Raw genomic sequence first — 23,621 nt, forward strand, 5'->3', positions numbered from 1 at the left:
TTTTTGTTGCAATTATGCCAGGTAGCCCAGTGTTTTGGGCTCATGGCTAATGAAACAATAAGGACAGGATGGGAGTGTCCAACGCGTACGTTGCTGTTTACTGGCTTGTTTACTTTGTTGGTGCAGCTGCTGTTGGGAGTGAGGCTGGCTGCCTTGATGCTGTGATCATGTGTGGATTGCCATGACCTTGTCTACCCCTGCAAAGTATCTGAAGTTTGGTGTGGAAGAGAGGGTTGGATTGCTGATATTTCACACCATGACTCAATTTGGTGACACCTCAAATGACTATGCAATTGTTAAAACATTGGTGAGAGATGGATTTTCACTTTGGTGAGCATGCTCTCACACCTCATGATCTGAAGCTAAATGAGTGATAGCATCTTTCATTTCTCGCCATCTGATCAGCATATGGCTCTTTATGCACTCAGACATGAAATGACGATGATGACTTAATCCATGGAGTTCAGCCACCCATGCTCGATAGGATTGATGCGGTTGCTTCCTACAGCAATGTAACTCAACCTGGGATGCAATAACATGGGTGTGCTTACATTAGTTTTTTGAAAGAAGTTCACACATCTGGTCAAACGTCTGGTCGGGTCCTGCAAAGGAGTGAGTTGACAAAGGACTTGATATATTCTTGGTGACATCCAAGAAAGGAACAAGGCATGACATAAAATAGTGTGAGTAATCCCAAAAGTTTGAATGTGTTTGTATGCATCTTATTCCTCAACAAACTTGTTGTATATAGAAAAGGAAGGCAAATAGGCCATGGGGGCTGCAGAGGGCAAAACAGTAGGTGACACAGACTGAGGAGTATGCTGACTAGACAAAACACAAGCCATTGATTGAAGTACCCAAGTTTGATTGTTTAGTGCTTGTGATTGGTGGTGCAGTCCCATGGTGAATGATTCTTGCTGTTTGACCAACTGACATAAAATAGCCTCTGTAATACCATCAGTCACCATGAGAACAAATGGAGAACCAACCAGAGAAGAAATTTGCATGGAGAACAGGACCACATTTGTCGCCAGTTGTGTTGTATTTAGGTATAATTACAACATGACCAGTAGACTGAACACACCTTCATTCCTTGGAAGCATTAAAAACTTGAACACAGTTTTAAGTAACATTCAAAAAGAACCAATTATGTGCACAAAGAGCCATAGCAATACACATAGAGAACTGAGGCTGAGCGTAGCTTGGCTAGACTTAAACACACTGGTGCCCATTGCGGGCTCTGACAATCATCTCTCTCTCTCTCTCTCTCTCTCTCTCTCTCTCTCTCTCTCTCTCTCTCTCACACACACACACACACACACACACACACAAAAGTCTGAGGCACCCTCTGCAAGACGACATAGCACCGCTGCACATGTGGCCTTTTGAAAGTATGCCCATGCTTCACTGCAACCACATTTATTTTTTAAGATTTATTGGGAACTTGCCTGTTCTAAGCAAAATATTGATAATGTTGATTTTATGATAAAGGACATTCCAGAATGTGTACATTGAACAAGCACCTGCTTTAATTATGGACTTCATGTGGACTTGTGTAAAACACTAGATAAACATACTAGCTTATCAGCTTCCACTCATTTTCTACTTCTACATCTACATACATATTTTGCAAGCCACTGTATAGTTCATGGTTATTTCCTTTCATATTCCAGCCACTAATGGAGTGAGTGAAAAATGGCTGTCTATATGCCTCTGTATGAGCCTTGATTTCTTTTATCATGTCTTTGTGGATCCTACACAAAATCTACATTGGTGGTTGCAGAGTCGTTGTATGGTCAGCTGCAAATGCTGGTCCTCTAAATAATCTCATTATTGTTTGCAAAAAGAATGTTGTCCTCCCTCCAGGGCTTACCATTTGAGGTCTGTGATACTTGCGTGATGATGGAACCTACCAGTAGCATATATAGCAGCATGCTTCTGAATTGCTTCAATGTCTTTCTTTAATTCAACGTGGTGTGGTTCCCAAATACTGGAGCAGTACTCAAGGATGGATTGTGATAGTGTTTGATACAGAAGGGATACAAAAGGGAACACGCTCATAAGGATGGTAGTAGGGAAGGCTCATCTATAAGGTTGTACAATAGGCAACTTTCAGAGTTGGTAGTAAGGATCGAAACAAGAAAAAATGTCCAGTAAACATGGGCTGTAAAATGCATACCTTAATACCTATGAACACATTTGGTAGATGAGATGTGTTTCACAGTATGTAAGATGAACAAGTACTCATAGCTCCTCATATATGCACTTTAGAGCCCATATTTACTGGCAATTTTTTCCTTGTTTTGGTCCATACTATGACCTCTGAAAGTTGCCTATCCTGCATTCTTAGCAACAACATTACCAGTACATGTATTCTGTTATAAGAGGTATCAGAACAGTTTCCATTTATAACTTTTGACTCATTTGTTTCTGGTACAGGGATCCTTACCTCAAATTGGTACAGTTATCCTTCTCCATCACCCTATAAAGTTTGTAACATCATAATGGTATCACTCTGTATATACATACATTTACAGCTGCTGGCACCTGTAACTTTGATGCCTTTCTGTACATAGGTTCTTACATAAAACTTGATCTATTAAGTCCCCTCCACAACCTCTAAAAATTTGTAACATGAACTGTGAACAGGAGCAGTCTTGTCGCACTTCCCTGGTGTGCTTGTTGTCTCTGATGAACATTCACTGTTGTGGACAATGTATTGGGTTCAATTACTTAGAAGGTTTCAAGCTGCTTATATATTGGGGAACCTATTCTGTATGCTTGGACCTTCATTAATAGTTTGCACTAGGGCACAAAGTCAAATGCTTCCTGCTATCTGGTAATATAGAATCCATCTGTTTCCTGTCATCCATGATTTGCAGGATATCATGTGAGAGAAAGGCAATCTGAGTTTCACAAGAGTGATGCTTTCTAAGTCTGTGCTGGTCTGTGAACAGAATCTTTTCTGTATCAAGGAAATTTGTTGTATTTGAACTTAGAATATGCTCAAACTTTTTGCAGCTGACTGACATTAAGGGTATTGGTTAGCAATTTTGCAGATCCATTCTTTTACTTTTTATACACAGCAGTCATTTGGACTTTTTTCTAGTCTCTTGGGACTTTGTGCTGAGTGAGAGATTAGTGATAAATTCAACCTAAATTAGGGGGCCATTGCTGTAGAGTACTCTGTAAAAATGAGTTGGGGTTTCACCCAGACCTTATGACTTACTTGTTTTCAACTCTTCCAGTTGTTTCTCTCCATTAGGGATGCCTATTACTGTCCATTTGGGAGCCTGTGCGACAGTAAAATTATAGTGTGTCTGTATGATCCTCCTGCATGAATGAGTTCTTAAATACAAAATATAGCCGGCCGGGGTGGCCAAGCGGTTCTAGGCGCTACAGTCTGGAACCGCGCGACCGCTACGGTCGCTGGTTCGAATCCTGCCTCGGGCATGGATGTGTGTGATGTCCTTAGGCTAGTTAGGTTGAAGTAGTTCTAAGTTCTAGGGGACTGATGACCTTAGAAGTTAAGTCCCATAGTGCTCAGAGCCATTTGAACCACAAAATTTAAAATATAAATGTAGGCTTCCATGGCCATTGTCACATTCAATAAAATTTTTCTGGATTTGTGACCGCATTGTCAATACATATAAAACTAGCAATATTTTGGTCCCTGTTGCAAGCGACCTTCTTCAGGGTGTTTTTGTTTACTGCTGAATGAGAAAACTTTTTTTCTTATATACCTGCAGACATGGCACAACCGCTGCCTGGTTTTCCATTTGCCGATTTCCACCAGTCGCAAGCAGTAACGCAAACGCCAAACAAAATGTCAGGTTTCCACCAATGAAAAGAAATAATAAAAACACCAATAAAGACTTCTAACATCCCTCCCCTTCATCCTAAACAGCCCATCAGAATTGGATAACAGCCATGTCCGAAGTTATATAAGAAACAAAGTTTTCTCATTCAGCAGTAAACAAAAACACCCTGAAGAAGGTCACTTGCAACAGGGACCAAAACATCAGTCATTTAATATATATTGACAATGGGTCACAAGCCCAGACAATTTTTATTGAACAAAATTTAAAACATTAACCCCACCCACACGAACGATGGACCTTGCTGTTGGTGGTGAGGCTTGTGTGCCTCAGCGATACAGATAGCCGTACCTTAGGTGCAACCACTACGAAGGGGTGTCTGTTGAGAGGCCAGACAAATGTACGGTTCCTGAAGAGGGGTAGCAGCCTTTTTAGTAGTTGCAGGGGCAGCAATCTGGATTATTGACTTGTGTGGCTTTGTAACATTAACCAAAATGGCCTAGCTCTGCTGGTACTGCGAATGGCTGAAAGCAAGGGGAAACTACAGCAGTAATTTTTCCCAAGGGCATGCAGCTTTACAGTATGATTAAATAATGATGGCGTCCTCTTGCAAAAAATATTCTGGAGGTAAAACAGTCCCCCATTCATATCTCCAGGCGGGGACTACTCAAGAGGACGTCGTTATCAGCAGAAAGAAAACTGGTGATCTACGGATCGGAGCGTGGAATGTCAGATCCCTTAATTGGACAGGTAGGTTAGATAATTTAAAAAGGGAAATGGATAGGTTGAGGGGCATGAAAGGGAAGCAGTGGTTGGGAAGAGAGTGAGACCGCGTTGTAGCCTATCCCCAATGTTGTTCAATCTGTATAGTGAGCAAGCAGTAAAGGAAACAAAAGAACATTTGGAGTAGGAATCAAAATCCATGGTGAAGAAATAAAAACTTTGAGGTTTGCCGATGACATTGTAATTCTGTCAGAGACAGTAAAGGACCTGGAAGAGCAGTTGAACGGAATGGATTGTGTCTTGAAAGGAGGATATAAGATCAACATCAGTTAAAGCAAAACAAGGATAATGGAATGTAGTCAGATTAATCAGATAATACTGAGGGAATTAGATTAGGAATTGAGACACTTAAAGTAGTAGATGAGTTTTGCTATTTGGGGAGCAAAATAACTGATGATGGTTGAAGTAGAGAGGATATAAAATGTAGACTGGTAATGGCAAGGAAAGCGTTTCTGAAGAAGAGAAATTTGTTAACATCGAGTATAGATTTAAGTGTCAGAAAGTCTTTTCTGAAAGTATCTGTATGGAGTGTAGTCATTTATGGAAGTGAAACGTGGACGATAACTAGTTTAGACAAGAAGAGAACAGAAGCTTTCGAAATGTGGTGCTACACAAGAATGCTGAAGATTAGATGGGTAAATCACATAACTAATGCGGAGGTATTGAATAGAATTGGGGAGAAGAGCAATTTGTGGCACAACTTGACTAGAAGAAGGGATCGGTTGGTAGGACATGTTCTGAGGCATCAAGGGATCACCAATTTAGTATTGGAGGGAAGCATGGAGGGTAAAAATCGTAGAGGGAGACCAAGAGATGAATACACTAAGCAGGTTCTGAAGGATGTAGGTTGCAGTAGGTACTGGGAGATGAAGAAGCTTGCACAGGATAGAGTAGCATGGAGAGCTGCATCAAACCTGTCTCTGGACTGAAGACCACAACAACAACAACAGCTCTCCTTCCACTATCTTCTATTGCCATACCAGACTGGTTGTTGATGCACTGGATAGAAGCCTTTGACCCATGTAGTGATTTTATATAGGACCAGAATTTTCTTAGGTTCTTAGCAAGATCTTTCATTAAAGTCTGATAGTGGAAGTTTTTGTATGCTTTGCACATCATTCTTTTTATAGATGCACAAATTTCTACTAACTTTTGTGTGTCAACATTTCCACGTTCATTTTGAAACTGTGAGTGCAACAAACTCTGCTTCTTCCGCAATTTCTGAGTTTTGTTATTAAATCACAGTGGGTCTCATATGTCCTTGATCTACTTATTTCTCCAGGCAGCATCAATTTAAACGATCAGTTTAAACTTTGACCAAAATTCCTGTATGTCCATCACATTGGAATTAAAAGATTTCCATTCATTGTCTAAATAGGATGATAGCACCAGCTTATCTGCTCTTTCCAACATAAAAACTCGCCCAGCCTGGATTTATTAACTTCCATCGTCACTACAAAGATAACTGATCAGTCTCCATACTGACACTGTCAACAAGGTCAGGGTTAGTTTGTAGCTACAAGGTCAAAAATATTTCCATTGTATGTTGGTTACTGAACTAGCTACTCAAGACAATTTTCAGAAAACATGTTCAGAACTACCTCACAAGGCTGTCTGTTCTTACCATCTGCAATGAATCCATAGAATCCATAGACATCCCAGTCTGTATTTGGTAGGTTGAAGTAACCTCCAACTACACTGAAGCACCAAAGAAACTGGTATAGGTATGCGCATTGAAATAGAGAGGTATATGAACAGGCAGAATACAGTGCTGCTGTCAGCAATGCCAGTATAAGACAGCAAGGGTCTGATGCAGTTGTTAGATCAGTTACTGCAGCTACAATGTCTTGTTATCAAGATTTAACTGAGTTTGAACATGGCGTTATAGTCAGTCCATGAGTGATGGGACAAGAATCTCTGAGGTAGTGATGAAGTGGAGACTTTCCCACATTTCACAAGTTTACCATGAATATCAGGATTCTGGTAAAAGATCAAATCTCTGACATTGCTGCGGCGGAAAAAGATCCTGCAAGAATAGGACCAACAATGACTGGAGAGAATCATTCAGTGTGACAGAAGTGGAACACTTTCACAAACTGCTGCAGATTTCAATACTGGGCCATCAATAAGTGGCAGCATGTGAACCATTCAACAAAACATCATCAGTATGGCTTTTCGGAGCTAAAGATTCACTCATGTGCCCTTGATGACTGCACGACATGAAGCTTTATGCATCGCCTGGGCTTGTCAACCCTGTCGTAGGAGTGTTGATGATTGTAAACATGTTGCCTGGTTGGATGAGTCTTGTTTCAAATCATATCAAGCTTACAGACATGTACGGGTATGGAGACAACCTCATGAATCCTTGGACCCTGCATGTCAGTAGGGGACTGTTCAAGCTGGTGGAGGCTCTGCAGTGGTGTGGGGCATGTGCAGTAGGAGTGATATGAGACCCTTGATATGGCTAGATATGCTTCTGACAGTTAAGCTTTCTATCTGATCACCTGCATCCATTCATGTTTGTTGTGCATTTCGATGGACTTGGGCAATTCCAGCAGCACCCCACACAACCAGAATTGCTACAGAGGGGCACCAGGAGTTTAAACACTTCCGCTGGCCACCAGATTACCCAGACATGAACATTATTGAGCATATCTGGGATGACTTACAATGTACTGTTCAGAAGATATATCCACCACCCTTGTACTCTTACAGATTTATGGATAGCCCTGCAGGATTCATGATGTCAATTCCATTCAGCACTACTTGAGACATTAGTCGAGTCCATGCCACATCATGTTGCGGCACTTCTGTGTGCTTGTGGGTGCCCCACATGATGTTAGGCAGGTGTACCACTTTATTTGGCTCTTCAGTGTAAAATATCATGATAAGGGTATTTCCTTGCTACTGAGCATAAGCTTTATTTAAAAGTTTCTACAACAGTTATGATGGTATCAGCTGATTGGTAGAAATGTCCAGTTATTAATCTGAGTTCACCTAGGTGGGTTACTACATCCATATAATTTTACAGTCAGACTCAATTTCAACATTGATAGACACAATATTTTTGTTGATTGCAATGAACATTCCCTGTCGTATGCTATCTAATCTGTGTTTTTGATATATGTTTCAGGTCTCATTAAATATTTTGGAGCTTTCTGCTTCAGTTTTCATCCAGCTCTCAGTTCTGAAGATCATTTGACCACAACAAGTTTCCTGGAGAGCAGTAAATTCAGGAACTTTGTTGTGAATGCTTCAGCATAAATTAAAATTTTGAAGTCAGTGTCTTTATTTTTACATGATCTGTGCTAGCCTAAAAAAGCCCCATGTGCTCTCTGCAAGTACTCTACTGAGTAGCCACTTTCTGTTTGTAGTGCACCCTTGACATATCAAGAGGAACCCTACAGTTCTCCAACCCATTACATAGATTCAGAAATTTGCAGCCAAGATCATCACAGATTCGATGGAGCCTCTGGTTGAGACCCTCCATTTGGGTCCAAACCAAAGGACCATAATCAATTCTGGATATGGTTTTGCAAATTGTGAGTTCTGTTGGCACCCTGTGAGTGATGCCAATAGCTTTCACCACTTCCACCAGCCACCTGGACAAACTGAGAATGGCCTCAGAACCCAAGCAACTGGTGTCATTGGTACTGACGTAAGCAACAACTTGCAGGTGACTGCACACTGCGCCTTCAGTAGCCACAGGAAGGGCTCCATCATATCTGTGACGGGGGCCCCCCTGGCAGTCATACCAATTGCACAGTAGATTTCTTTCCAGTGCTAAATGCTTTTTCCACTCCAAGACACATTTAACACTGGAACTTCCAATAACTAGCAGATCCATCCCACTGTGCGTCTGGTTGGACAATGCTGAAGGAGTGGCCACTTATCCACTAGCATGGTGAATAGGTGAGACAATTCGGCCAGCCCCACATGGACTCTCCACCCAGAGTGACATGAACGTGTTACAACCTGCCACTCACTGTGCAGTGAGTGCAGATTTGTTGAGTAGCATAGCCCTTGGGCAAAGCAAGCTCCACCTGAAGTGTTGCAAGAGAGACACCAGAGTCTTTGCCGCCACCACATACTGAGACAGCAGCCTGCAGACAGCTGTTCATGGCCAATGCTGTTTTCGGCTGTTTGCAAACTGTGCCAACTCCTCCTGCATCACCATGAACGTTCTTCTAGGGTGCGTTGTCTATTTGACTTGAAGCACTGCAAGACATGTTCATTAGCATTTCAAGGACGGTTTACAATAGTTGTTAGGGTGGTTTCACTGTGATGACCTTGATGTTATCCCAGCTTGAAAGGAAAATCGGACATGTTTTTAACTGACCTGTTTTACATTACAAGCAGTAATGATGATCTATGATCGAAATTGGTAAAAAATTCTTCTGTGGTACATTCTCTATTTGACTTGAAGCATTGTGAGATATGTTTGTTAGTATTTTGAGGATGGGTTATGATATTTTTAACTGATCTGCTTTACCTCACATCCAGTAACAATGGTCTGTGTCCAAAACCAGTAGATTATATATAGATTAAATAAAACAGCTGATGGTTAAAATGCTTTTTCTAAAGCAACTGCATTTTGTTTGATTTTTCATCTTCATTTATCTTTGTATCTGTATTGCATGGAAAATATCTGCACAACAGTGCAAATGTAAGTACCTAGTATACATTGTGGTGTCACCGCCAGACACCACACTTGCTAGGTGGTAGCCTTTAAATCGGCCGCGGTCCGTTAGTATACGTCGGACCCGCGTGTCGCCACTGTCAGTGATTGCAGACCGAGCGCCGCCACACGGCAGGTCTAGAGAGAGTTACTAGCACTCGCCCCAGTTGTACAGCCGACTTTGCTAGCGAAGCTACATTGACCAATACGCTCTCGTTTGCCGAGACAATAGTTTGCATAGCCTCAGCTACGTCATTTGCTACGACCTAGCAAGGCTCCATAGCATTTGATATTTATCTTAAAGCATGTACAGTCAAGAGAGATGTTCTACAATTGTGGATTAAAGTTAAGTATTACAGCAACTGCGTCCGTTTTTGTAAGTTCTCATTTCCTTGTAATGTTCCAGACCTCACGCCAGCCTGCGTGAGCTTAACAGCGTGCATTTCGGCCTCTTCTAGCAACACGGTGTTGGCTCTTCTGCCAACACTTCACACATTATGCATCTTGTTAAAAAACTCACGGTACTTTGCCACTGACAACAGTAATGCCTACTTTACTCTTCACCCTTAAACTTACATTCAGTTTTGGTTGGTTCTGTATCAGATTTATCTTTCCAGCAGTGGTGGGTGATTGTTAACAATGATGTACAGCAGTGTGGATAAGTTAACTGGTGAAGAATTGGCCAATATGTGCTTTGTGCATGGGTTTCCATAACGCAGTGCAGAAGCAGCACAGAAAAGATATGCTGAATCATTCCCGCAGTGATGGCAAACACATCCATTACTGTTGTATCCAGACATGTGTAGATAACTGTTTAGTGTTGTACATTTTGATGATTGCATATTACAGGCTTTTTCATTGTTGCGAATTTTTAAAAAATAAAAACAGAGGTAAGGATAATAAACTGAGTAAATCACTTATGTTCTTACTCTGTAATAAGCCACCAGAGACCAGTGATCTCTCATACCAATATAATTAGAAAATATCCCTGAACAAAATTTGATATTTTGCAGTGAAGTTTGAGTTCACCTTGTATAGTTACAACCAAAGAGGTAAAGCAGCTGTTGTAAATAATGAAGGAAGCAATTATTGTCTTGCATATTGGAAAGGGGATTATGGGCTTGTGTCGAAATTCTGGTTAACCAAGGTGTATGAGTCTTATGTGATTGTATTTAACCAGCCACAAGGGGGCAACCAGTAAGAAAAGGACTGGGTTTAGTTTTACAACTTGTTACCCACCCCTGCTCTTTCTCCCTTCCTCTCTCCTGCCTTTCACTTTTTCCTACATATCACCACCTTTTCCTGCACAATGCTCCCTTTCTAAGTCATTCCAGACCTTTCCTTTCCTCTCATGTGTGTGTGTGTGTGTGTGTGTGTGTGTGTGTGTATGTGTGTGTGCGCTTGTGTTTGTGTGTGTAGGCAGATGTGCACATGTGTGCACAGTGATTTGAAATTGAGTGATTATATTTCCTCATTTTAACTTTAATGGTATTGGTTTGCTGAGAGCCTGTGTTGTGTGTTGATGGATACAGAATCATGGTACTTTCATGCCTGGAAACGTATTTACCACTTTCTGAATTACATTTAGTTTTTAACTAATTTGATGCTGTACTTGTTTTATGTTATTACCTCTGATATAGTCATCTCTGTACGTTTATTAGTGATTTTTTATTTTATATAACAAATTCATTGTGTTAACTTAATTTTTGGTGAGTATATTAGTAATTACATTATCTTTATATAGCAAGAACCTGATGAACTGAAGGCTTGCTCCACAAGTCTCATCCATTTATTTTCCTGCTGTATAAAGCATTGGGGTCCATTTAATGTTGATATTCATCCTAGCCCCCCTCATGAACCATGGACCTTGCCGTTGGTGGGGAGGCTTGCGTGCCTCAGCGATACAGATAGCCGTACCGAAGGTCCAACCACAACGGAGGGGTATCTGTTGAGAGGCCACACAAATGTGTGGTTCCTGAAGAGGGGCAGCAGCCTTTTCAGTAGTTGCAGGGGCAACAGTCTGGATGACTGACTGATCTGACCGTGTAACACTAACCAAAACGGCCTTGCTGTGCTGGTACTGCGAACGGCTGAAAGCAAGGGGAAACTACAGCCATAATTTTTCCCGAGGGCATGCAGCTTTACTGTATGGTTAAATGATGATGGCGTCCTCTTGGGTAAAATATTCCGGAGGTAAAATAGTCCCCCATTTGGATCTCCAGGCGGGGACTATTCAAGAGGATGTCGTTATCAGGAGAAAGAAAACTGGCGTTCTACGGATCGGAGTGTGGAATGTCAGATCCCTTAATCGGGCAGGTAGGTTAGAAAATTTAAAAAGGGAAATGGATAGGTTGAGGTTAGATATAGTGGGAATTAGTGAAGTTCGGTGGCAGGAGGTACAAGACTTCTGGTCAGGTGACTACAGGGTTATAAACACAAAATCAAATAGGGATAATGCAGGAGTAGGTTTAATAATGAATAGGAAAATAGGAATGCGGGTAAGCTACTACAAACAGCATAGTGAACACGCTATTGTGGCCAAGATAGATACAAAGCCCATGCCTACCACAATAGTACAAGTTTATATGCCTACTAGCTCAGCAGATGACGAAGAAATTGAAGAAATGTATGATGAAATAAAAGAAATTATTCAGATAGTGAAGGGAGACGAAAATTTAATAGTCATGGGTGACTGGAATTCGTCAGTAGGAAAAGGGAGAGAAGGAAACGTAGTAGGTGAATATGGATTGGGGGTAAGAAACGAAAGAGGAAGCCGCCTGGTAGAATTTTGCACAGGGCACAACCTAATCATAGCTAACACTTGGTTCAAGAATCATAAAAGAAGATTGTATACATGGAAGAAGCCTGGAGATACTGACAAGTTTCAGATAGATTATATAATGGTAAGACAGAGATTTAGGAACGAGGTTTTAAATTGTAAGACATTTCCAGGGGCAGATGTGGACTCTGACTACAATCTATTGGTTATGAACTGTAGATTAAAACTGAAGAAACTGCAAAAAGGTGGGAATTTAAGGAGATGGGACCTGGATAAACTGACTAAACCCGAGGTTGTACAGTGTTTCAGGGAGAGCATAAGGGAACAATTGACAGGAATGGGGGAAAGAAATACAGTTGAGGAAGAATGGGTAGCTTTGAGGGATGAAGTGGTGAAGGCAGCAGAGAATCAAGTAGGTAAAAGACAAGGACTAGTAGAAATCCTTGGGTAACAGAAGAAATATTGAATTTAATTGATGAAAGGAGAAAATATAAAAAAGCAGTAAATGAAGCAGGCAAAAAGGAATACAAATGTCTCAAAAATGAGATCGACAGGAAGTGCAAAATGGCTAAGGAGGGATGGCTAGAGGACAAATGTAAGGATGTAGAGGCTTATCTCACTAGGGGTAAGATAGATACTGCCTACAGGAAAATTAAAGAGACCTTTGGAGAAAAGAGAACCACTTATATGAATATAAAGAGCGCAGATGGAAACCCAGTTCTAAGCAAAGAAGGGAAAGCAGAAAGGTGGAAGGAGTATTTAGAGGGTTTATGCAAGGGTGATGTACTTGAAGACAATATTATGGAAATGGAAGAGGATGTAGATGAAGATGAAATGGGAGATATGATACTGCGTGAAGAGTTTGACAGAGCACTGAAAGACCTGAGTCGAAACAAGGCCCTGGGAGTAGACAAAATTCCATTAGAACTACTGACAGCCTTGGGAGAGCCAGTCCTGACAAAACTCTACCATCTGGTGAGCAAGATGTATGAGACAGGCGAAATACCCTCAGACTTCAGGAAGAATATAATAATTCCAATCCCAAAGAAAGCAGGTGTTGACAGATGAGAAAATTACCGAACTATGAGTTTAATAAGTCACGGCTGCAAAATACTAACGCGAATTCTTTACAGACGAATGGAAAAACTAGTAGAAGCCGACCTCGGGGAAGATCAGTTTGGATTCCGTAGAAATATCGGAACACGTGAGGCAATACTGACCCTACGACTTATCTTAGAAAATAGATTAAGGAAAGGCAAACCTACGTTTCTAGCATTTGTAGACTTAGAGAAAGCTTCTGACAATGTTCACTGGAATACTCTCTTTGAAATTCTGAAGGTGGCAGGGGTAAAATACAGGGAGCAAAAAGCTATTTACAATTTGTACAGAAACCAGATGGCAGTTATAAGAGTCAAGGGACATGAAAGGGAAGCAGTGGTTGGGAAGGGAGTGAGACAGGGTTGCAGCCTCTCCCCGGTGTTATTCAATCTCTATATTGAGCAAGCAGTGAAGGAAACAAAAGAAAAATTTGGAGTAGGTATTAAAATCCGTGGAGAAGAAATAAAAACTTTGAGGTTCGCCGATGACATTGTAATGATGTCAGAGACAGCAAAGGACTTGGAAGAGCAGTTGAACGGAATGGATAGTGTCTTGAAAGGAGGATATAATATGAACATTAACAAAAGCAAAACAAGGATAATGGAATGTAGTCAATTTAAATCGGGTGATGCTGAGGGAATTAGATTAGGAAGTGAGAGGATTAAAGTAGTAAAGGAGTTTTGCTATTTGGGGAGCAAAATAACTGATGATGGTCGAAGTAGAGAGGATATAAAATGTAGACTGGCAATGGCAAGGAAAGCATTTCTGAAGAAGAGAAGTTTGTTAACATCGAGTATAGGTTTAAGTGTCAGGAAGTCGTTTCTGAAACTATTTGTATGGAGTGTAGCCATGTATGGAAGTGAAACATGGACGATAAATAGTTTGGACAAGAAGAGAATAGAAGCTTTCGAAATGTGGTGCTACAGAAGAATGCTGAAGACTAGATGGGTAGATCACATAACTAATGAGGAAGTATTGAATAGGATTGGGGAGAAGAGAAGTTTGTGGCACAACTTGACTAGAAGAAGGGATCGGTTGATAGGACATTTTCTGAGGCATCAAGGGATCACCAGTTTAGTATTGGAGGGCAGCGTGGAGGGTAAAAATCGTAAAGGGAGACCAAGAGATGAATACACTAAGCAGATTCAGAAGGATGTAGGTTGCAGTAGGTACTGGGAGATGAAGAAGCTTGCACAGGATAGAGTAGCATGGAGAGCTGCATCAAACCAGTCTCAGGACTGAAGACCACAACAACAACAACATTCATCCTAGCTAGACATCCCAGATTTTATCCTACCATGTACTTTTGTGTCTTCCTCTTCCTTGCTTTCCATATAATGAGAATATTGACATATTAATCTTAAACTGGGTATTAAAAATAAACAAATCCTTGTAGCTTAATGGCATTTGTGTGGTTGTAAAAATAGACTTCAAAGTTGAAGTTTCATCAGTCAGATTCCAGTTGCATTTGTCAGTATGTGGGCAGCAAACAATTAAAATGGATGGTATTATTGCATCTCCTGTCAGTTGTGAGGTACATTTTGTCATTCACTTTCTGCAAGTAGATGGAATCATTGTTGCTAAGATTTAGTTTTGACAGAGTTGTGTTTATGAGGATGGGTTTATGAGTGATGGTGTTGTGAGGCAGTGGTGCATAAAATTGAAGGCTGTTGCACAGATGTGCATGTCGGAAGTGGTCAAGGTAGACCTTCAGATGAGACTGTTGAATTTGTGCAACATCTGCATGAAATTGTGCATTCGAGATGTTGGCTCACAATTTCTGAACTTTCTGAAGATGTTCCTCAGATTTCTAGGATAACCCCCTTAACATTGTCACAGAGGGATTAGGTTATTGTAAGTTTTGTGCTTGGTGGGGGCCAAAATGTCTTAACTGATGTTCACGAAACTGGAAGAATGAGTTCAGCCATGACATTCCTTCAGTTCTACCATCAAGGGGGGAAAGGGTTTCTCTACAGAATCATGACGGGGGCAAGTGTGAATGCAGTATGTGAACTCTGAAACAAAGGAACAGTACAAATAATGGATATGCTCACATTCTCCCAATAAGCCCATAAGGTTTTTGCAAATGGTGTCACCCACAAAATGATAGTTAAGTTTTTTTTTTTTATTCCAGTGTAATTTTGACACCAGATTTCACCAGAGTAACTTGTGAGAATATTATGATGTCATAGGTTTATTGTGAGACTCTTACAAAATCCCAAAGTTCAGTCTTAAACAAACAATGTGGGATATTATTGAAGGAATCGGTCTCTATCACAACAATGAGTGACCTCATACTGTGAATCAGATGAAGGAAAAACTCATTCTTTTGGCTGGGAGGTATTTCAACATCCTCTCTATAGTCCAGACTTGGCATCAAGTGACTCTTATCTCTTTTCCAACATTAGATCAAGGATTCTGTCAGCAACTGGCTGAAGCACCAGGCAACACTGATCTTTGATGAAGGGATAATAAGCAATGTCAACATGTAAGCACAGATTGTTTATAAAAAAAATATCTATTTTTCTGTGTTTTAGTAGCTAACTGAAGGTTATTTTAAGAAGAGTCCTCATTTTTTGCTAGAGTAGCGTATTGTCTGAAACTCTTAACTACATGACTAGCTCAGTCTTCTTTTCTTTGGGATTGTGATGACTATGTGGAGTCTGTGCAATTCCAATAACTTTTCATTTTTTTCTAATCCTCCGTTATTTGATATTTTCCCTGATTAAGGGATCTGTAAATTTCCCTTAGTATTTTCCTGTCAAATGTTAATAGTTTCTCATCTGACATTCCAGCCACCAGTAGCTTTTCATATCGATTTCATTTTATTACAATTATTCTCTTTGTGTGCTATTATGACTGTCTAACAAAGCTTCATTGTAGAATGATGCAAATGGTTCTAGCATATTAATTGAATTTTAATGTAACTGTTGGGGCCACATATAGTAAACAGCTTTTGCACACTTTGTACTCTTGCAGTCTTGATGCTGTTTGACTCATCCTTCAAATGTGACAGCTAGATTTTTCTTCCCCACTTAGGTGGATGACTGGTTTCTATTGCTCCTGATGGTGGTGAACGAGTTGTTAGTTGTTTTACCAGCGATGGTGGACTTCATCCTGAAAGAGACCAACTCTCCTACCTATAAGAGGTCTATCCTTTCGAACTCGGAACCCGTTCACTATATTGTTTCTCCAGGCCATGCCTAATAAAATCTTGCCATAATTATCTCTTTCCTTCATGTAAGGAAAATAGCTCTTTATCATATATCCTGCTACTGAGGGGAGTGGTACTAAGACTGTGAGCTACCTTTAGACATGAGCAGAGCTCAAATCTCAGTGTGGCCATAACTATAGATTTATTTATCATTTTGCTAAACTGCTTAAGATAAATGCCAAGAAGTTTCCCCCAGAAAAAAAAAGAAAGACTGATTTCGTTGTCCAAACTGGATGTATCCCTCATTTTTAATGTCTTAGTGTTGACAAGTTACTGAATCCTAATACTCCTGTATTCCTGTTTTTCTTTCCTTTATATGTCCTGTTGAAGATTTCTCTTGACTTGTACATAATTCCTTTATTTTGTATTTAATTTATTTACAGAATGTTGCTAGGTCTACAATAAGGCACTTCTTGGATAAAGAATGTGTATCACAACAGTTCCCAGAGTGGACAGTAAGAGTAAATTCAGTAGACAGTGGGATGTGTGAAGAAGATTTAAGAGCAATTTTGACAGGACCGCAAAAGCCACCAACATTACTGCTTCCAAAAGTGGATTGCATTAAACAGCTGCAATGGGTAAGAAATTAATAAACTTTCATCGGTTAGACAAAATGTGCTGACTGAGCAGTCTTATTCACTTTCACATACTGATTTCATATGTGTTATTTCGTTGATGTCTTTCACAGAAGACAAAGTGGTTATTGTTGGACTTGTTTTTCTTTATTCTATACTATGCAAAAATATTCCATTATGTATGCCGAGCACAGGAGTCATTGTGCAGGCAACATGTGTGCTTCCATTGTAGTAAAAGTGGCAGCTCAGATAAAAGAAAGTAGAACAATAATTTTGACTTTCCAGAAGTTACCATTATTACATGTCATATCCAAACAAGGAGACAAAACTCATCAGTGCATGTGATGGTGAAAATACTGCCATTTAAAAAGGTGGAACCTCCACAGTATTGACATTAACTTCAAGTAATTTCTCTGTTGTGTCAGTTCGTAGGTCATTCATGACTGGCAAAAACTATTGTATCATAAGATTGTGTCTACATTTTTGTGTAATTTATAGTTTCTTAAATCATTTCTGAAAATGACTGCAGCTTTCTTTTTGTGTTGAGGGTTCTAAACATACACAATACTTGAATATTATTTCATTATCATCGGGTTGGACCATTTGTAAATTTATAAAATTATACCAGATACAACAACAGAAAAAAAGGCAATACTAAAAGGGTAACATTAAGTGATTGCAAGATCACAGGTTAATGCAAGTGCGAGATAAGCCATTGCAAATGTGAAATTCTGGTACATTAATAACCAGTCTAACCACCAGAATGTTGAATGCAAGCATGCAAACATGCATGCATTGTGTTGTACAGGTGCCAGATTCCAGCATGTGGTATGGAGTTCCATGCCAGCTGTACTTGGTCGGTCAATACAGGGATGATTAATGCCGGTTGTGGATGACACTGGAGTTATTGTCTGATGATGCCACGTATGTGCTCAGTTGGAGACAGAATGGTGATCGAATAGGCCAAGGCATCATGTCGGTTACTTTGTAGAGCATGTTGGACAACAGTGGTATGTGGTTGAGCGTTATCTTGTTGGAAACATCTCCTGTAATGCTGTTCATGAATGCCAGCACAACAGGTTGAATCACCAAATTGACATACATATTTGCAGTTGTAGCACATGGGGTGACTGTGAGGAAGCACCTAGACCATAACTCAAGGTGTAGGTCCAGTGTGTCTAGGCTGCTGACAGGTTGGTTGTATGGCCTCCTCCTAACTCCTGGCCATTACTAGCAATGAGGCAGACACAGCCTTCATCCACAACAGACCTCAACTCTGCCCTACAATAGGCTGTTATTTTACATAACTGAAATCACAAACGGTGGTGGGATGAGCTTAGTGGCTGCAAGGCTTTTGGCTCTGAGCTGATCAGTCCTGGAGTATGTAACAGTTTGTTGTGTCTCTGTGGTGCCAATTGCTGCTGAAATTGCTGCAACAGACACTGGACGATTCACCAAAGCCATATGTCGAACACGATGGTCTTCCCTCTTGGTAGTGCCACTTGGCCTTTCAGAACTCAACCCTATTGCAACTGTACATTCCTGTGACCAGTGTTGCTGCACTCATGTACAGTGGCTACATTCCTGCCAAGTCTTTCTGCAGTATCAGTAGTACAAGTTTATATGTCAACTAGTTCCGCAGATGATGAAGAGATTGAAGAAATGTATTATGAGGTAAAAGAAATTATTCAGATAGTGAAGGGAAATGAAAATTTAATAGTCACGGGGGATTGGATTCAATAGCAAGAAAAGGAAGAGAAGGAAAAGTTGTAGGTGAATATGGAATGGGGGTAAGGAATGAAAGAGGAAGCTGCCTGGTAGAATTTTGCACAGAGCATAACTTAATCATAGCCAACACTTCGTTTAAGAATCTGAAAGAAGATTGTATATGTGGAAGAGGCCTGGAGACCCTGGAAGGTTTGAGATAGATTATATAATAGTAAGACAGAGATTTAAGAACCAGATTTTAAATTGTAAGACATTTTCAGGGGCAGATGTAGACTCTGACCACAATCTATTGGTTATGAACTGTAGATTAAAACTGAAGAAACTGCAAAAAGGTGGGAATTTAAGGAGATGGGACCTGAATAAACTGAAAGAACCAGAGGTTGTAGAGAGTTTCAGAGAGAGAATTAGGGAACAATTGATGAGAACTGAGGAAAGAAATACAGTAGAAGAAGAATGGGTAACTTTGAGAGATGAAATAGTGAGAGCAACAAAGGATCAAGTAGGTAAAAAGATGAGAGCTAGTAAAAATGCTTTGGTAACAGTAGAGATCTTGACCTTAATTGATGAAAGAAGACAATACAAAAATGCAGTAAATGAAGGAGGCAGAAAGGAATACAAATGTCTCAAAAATGATATCAACAGTAAGTGCAAAATGGCTAAGCAGAGATGGCTAGAGGACAAGTAAGGATGTAGAGGCTTATCTCACTAGGGGTAAGATAGATACTGCCTACAGGAAAATTAAAGAGACCTTCGGAGAAAAGAGAACCACTTGTATGAATATCAAGAGCACAGATGGAAAATCAGTTATAAGCAAAGGAGGGAAAGCAGAAAGGTGGAAGGAGTATATAGAGGGTCTATAGAAGGGCAAGAGGGCATAATTATGGAAACGGAAGATGATGTAGATGAAGATGAAATGGGAGATACGATATTTTTGAAGAATTTGACAGAGCGCTGAAAGACCTATGTCGAAACAAGGCCCCCAGGAGGAGACAACATTCCATTAGAACTACCGATAGCCTTGAGAGAGCCTACCATCTGGTGAGCAATATGTATGAGACAGACCAAATATCCTCAGACTTCAAGAAGAATATAATAATTCCAATCCCAAAGAAAGCAAGTGAAAATTACCAAACTATCCATTTAATAAGTCACGGCTGCAAAAATACTAACACAAATTCCTTACAGACAAATGGAAAAACTGGTAGAAGCCGACCTCAGGGAAGATCAGTTTGGATTCTGTAGAAATGTTCCATATGTGAGACAATACTGACCCTACGACTTATCTTAGAAGATAGTGTTGTGGCGTAACAAGCTTGCTACGCCACACTGGGAAGGGAGCCGAAAGAAAGGCACGCGTACTCACACGCCGACTGGCGTCAATTCTGGAACAGGATACGTTATGACGGCTATAAAGAAAATACGTAGCTTTGAAATATACTTAACTTTTAATCACTCCTTGTGATACATCTCTCTTGACTATACAAATGAGACTCGTAAGATACATGCACTGTTACAATTGGCGCCTTTCTAGATCATAGCCATGGACTTAGCAGAAGGCTATTCTAACTGTCTCTCGGCAAATGAGAGGAAAGGCTTTGTCCGTATAGTCGCTAGCAATGTCGTCGTACAACTGGGGCGAGTGCTATTCCGTATCTCGAGACCTGCCTTGTGGTGGCGCTCGGTCTGCGATCACACAGTGGCGACACGCGGGTCCGACATGTACTAAATGGACCGCGGCCGATTTAAGCTACCACCTAGCAAGTGTGGTGTCTGGCGGTGACACCACATTCCTCCCCCGCAAATCGGCGAACGGTCGTGTGATAAGGCTTCCGCCCGCCGTGGGGAGGACCCCATCTTGACGTATGCGATGAGGTGGGGAGCCTAACAACAGGCGAGGCTGTGCCACCCGCACCCCGCCATTCGGTCCGAGGGGAGCAAGGAAACGCCTGAAAACCTAGTCCAGGGTGCACGTCAACATGCGGTGTATGCGCCCGTATAGAGACAGGAGGGGCCTAAGGGTCGACCTCCATTGCGTCGGGGTACCCGACGCGCGAAGACGCCATGTGATCCGGAGCGGGCAAGAGTTCCATGGCGGAGGACAGCTGGTCACGGGAAGCGATCGGTGGAGCGTGACCCAGGGAGGCTCTTGGCGGCTGCAGCGAAGCGTCGTCAAAGGTTTGTGGTCTGTGATGATGGTAAAGTGACGACCATACAAGAAATCATGGAACTTAGTAACACCAAACACGAGAGCCAAAGCTTCTTTCTCTATCTGGGAATAATTTCTTTGTGCAGACGAGAGCAATTTGGACGCAAAGGCAATAGGGCGATCATGGGAGCCAACTTTGTGCGCAAGCACAGCACCGATCCCGAAATCCGATGCATCTACCATCAACAAAAGGGGTTTCTGGGGATCGACATCAACAAAAGGGGTTTCTGGGGATCGAAAGGCGTGAGGCAAGTATTAGAAAGCAACGCCGATTTCAACTGGCGAAAGGCGCGTTCGCATTCCGTCGTCCAGAGAAACGGAACACCTGTACGGCGTAAGCGATGAAGCGGAGCTGAAAGAGAAGAGGCATTGCGCACATTCACTCACACCTTGTGATTCTAAATCGTGTAATGTTCTTACGACCTCATCACGCAATGTGTGAGGAACATTGCGCGCTCCGAAAAATTTCGGTTGCGCGTTTACTTTCAGTTCCAAATGTGCTTCGTAATTCTTAGCGCAACCAAGGCCCGGTGCAAAAATGTCTGCAAATTCGTCACATAAGCGAGAAACACTGTCTGAAGGCACAGTTTGATTCACTGATAGGACCTGATTTACAATAGACATGTTAAACAACTGAAATAAATCTAAACCAAACAAGTTCACTGCAGTAGAAGAACGAAGAACGTAAAATGACACAAGTTTTGTTTGTCCCTTGTATGTGGCAAAAAGGCTGCACTGTCCTAACACAGGTATATTCTGTCCTGAATAACTATGTAACTTAACATTTGCGGCACGCAACGGAGGTGCGCCCAGTTGTTTGTACGTGTCGTGATTGAGCAATGAAACTGCAGCTCCGGTATCGAGCTGGAATGGTATGACCTTGCCATTAAAGTCCAAATCTACAAAAAGCTTATTGTCCTGCTGACGACAAGAGCGACTGTCTCGTGCAATTTGAACAGACACTGGTACAGAATCACTTGCGAATTGACGTGATTTTCGGCGACATCGACGCACACTTTTTGTGGGACGAACACAGTCACTGTGAGAGAAAGTGGCACTGGACGAAGCGGAATTAACTACATGAATATCCATGGGCGAAGGTCCACAAGCCTGAGTGTCCTTGGTTCGATTCCGGCGCGAAGCAAAGGGCCGGGAATGGTTGTGATTGTCTGATCTGACCTTTTTCTGGCAAACACTTTGAACATGTCCTTTCTTATTACAGAAAAAGCAAATAGCTTGGCGTGACGGGCAATGTTCACGTGAATGTCTAGTAGCACACCGCGGGCATGATTTCACTGCATTTGTGTGCTGCCGCGGCACACCTGGTTTAGAGCGCGGTGGCAGCTGCGTTGAAGTGCGCGAGGGCAGGTTACCGGGCCGCGCAGCGCGTCCAGCGGGCCGGTTAATGTTACACACTGCTGGCGAAGTTTCAAAAGATACCTGAGCACAGTCAAGTGTGTCTTGTCTATCCAATATGTCTATCACTTGTTGAAGGGAGGGATTAACTAGTTTCAAAATTTGCTCCTGTATGCGAACATCAGAAACGTTCTGTGCAATTGCATCACGTACCATTGTATCTGAATAAGAAAGGCCACAGTCACATTCAAAGGCACAGTCCCTAGTAAGGCCTTGCAATGTTGCTACCCACTCCCTATTAGTCTGACCGGCCGTACGTTTTGTACGAAAAAACGTATACCTTTTTGCAACCACATTAACTGTTTCTTTGAAATAGGCATCTAAAGCAGACAAAATTTCTTCGTAGGACAGAGTTGCTACGTCGCGTCGGGGAAACAATTTCACTATCACACGGTAGGTGGACACACCGACACAAGAAAGCAAAAACGGCTGCCGCTCATTACCTTGAATTCTGTAGGTGGCTAGATGAAAGCCAAACTGCCGGGACCACTCGGTCCACGATTCGTGCGCCGCATTAAAACTGCGAAACGGTGGTGCAACTGCATGTTGTGGCTGCGGTAGCGGTGAAGCGGCGGCTGCTGCATCGGTTTGAATGGCACGTTGACCCTGGACGAGCTGTCCAAGGGCATCCAATAACGCCTGCGTCTGCTGATTCTGCAAGCGATAAAATTCGGACAGTACATCTGGCGAAGCCATGACACAAGTAAATGTAAGCAATCAGAAAGAACACTTTTCCTTCGTCGCCAATCTGTTGTGGCGTAACAAGCTTGCTACGCCACACTGGGAAGGGAGCCGAAAGAAAGGCACGCGTACACACACGCCGACTGGCGTCAATTCTGGAACAGGATACATTATGACGGCTATAAAGAAAATACGTAGCTTTGGAATATACTTAACTTTTAATCACTCCTTGTGATACATCTCTCTTGACTATACAAATGAGACTCGTAAGATACATGCACTGTTACAATTGGCGCCTTGCTAGGTCGTAGCCATGGACTTAGCAGAAGGCTATTCTAACTGTCTCTCGGCAAATGAGAGGAAAGGCTTCGTCCGTATAGTCGCTAGCAATGTCGTCGTACAACTGGGGCGAGTGCTATTCCGTATCTCGAGACCTGCCTTGTGGTGGCGCTCGGTCTGCGATCACACAGTGGCGACACGCGGGTCCGACATGTACTAAATGGACCGCAGCCGATTTAAGCTACCACCTAGCAAGTGTGGTGTCTGGCGGTGACACCACAGATAGATTAAGGAAAGGCAAACCTACATTTCTAGCATTTGTAAACTTAGATAAAGCTGTTGACAATGTGCACTGGAATACTCTCT

General features: G+C 41.7%; 1 protein-coding gene across 4 annotated transcripts in view; it reads left to right on the forward strand.

Moving 5' to 3' along the window:
- Positions 1-23,621, forward strand: part of LOC126469618 (citramalyl-CoA lyase, mitochondrial-like) — a 204,096-nt gene that overhangs the window by 87,370 nt on the left and 93,105 nt on the right. For 3 of the 4 annotated variants that reach the window (XM_050096757.1, XM_050096751.1, XM_050096742.1), the window contains exon 4: positions 16,754-16,948. The exons of the other annotated variant lie outside the window; for it this stretch is intronic. In XM_050096757.1, the coding sequence (XP_049952714.1) occupies positions 16,754-16,948 (195 nt within the window). The remainder of the gene's footprint in view (positions 1-16,753; positions 16,949-23,621) is intronic. 4 annotated transcript variants of the gene reach the window in all.

Source organism: Schistocerca serialis, chromosome 1 (assembly GCF_023864345.2).
Source record: "Schistocerca serialis cubense isolate TAMUIC-IGC-003099 chromosome 1, iqSchSeri2.2, whole genome shotgun sequence".
In the NCBI taxonomy this organism is placed as follows: domain Eukaryota; kingdom Metazoa; phylum Arthropoda; class Insecta; order Orthoptera; family Acrididae; genus Schistocerca; species Schistocerca serialis.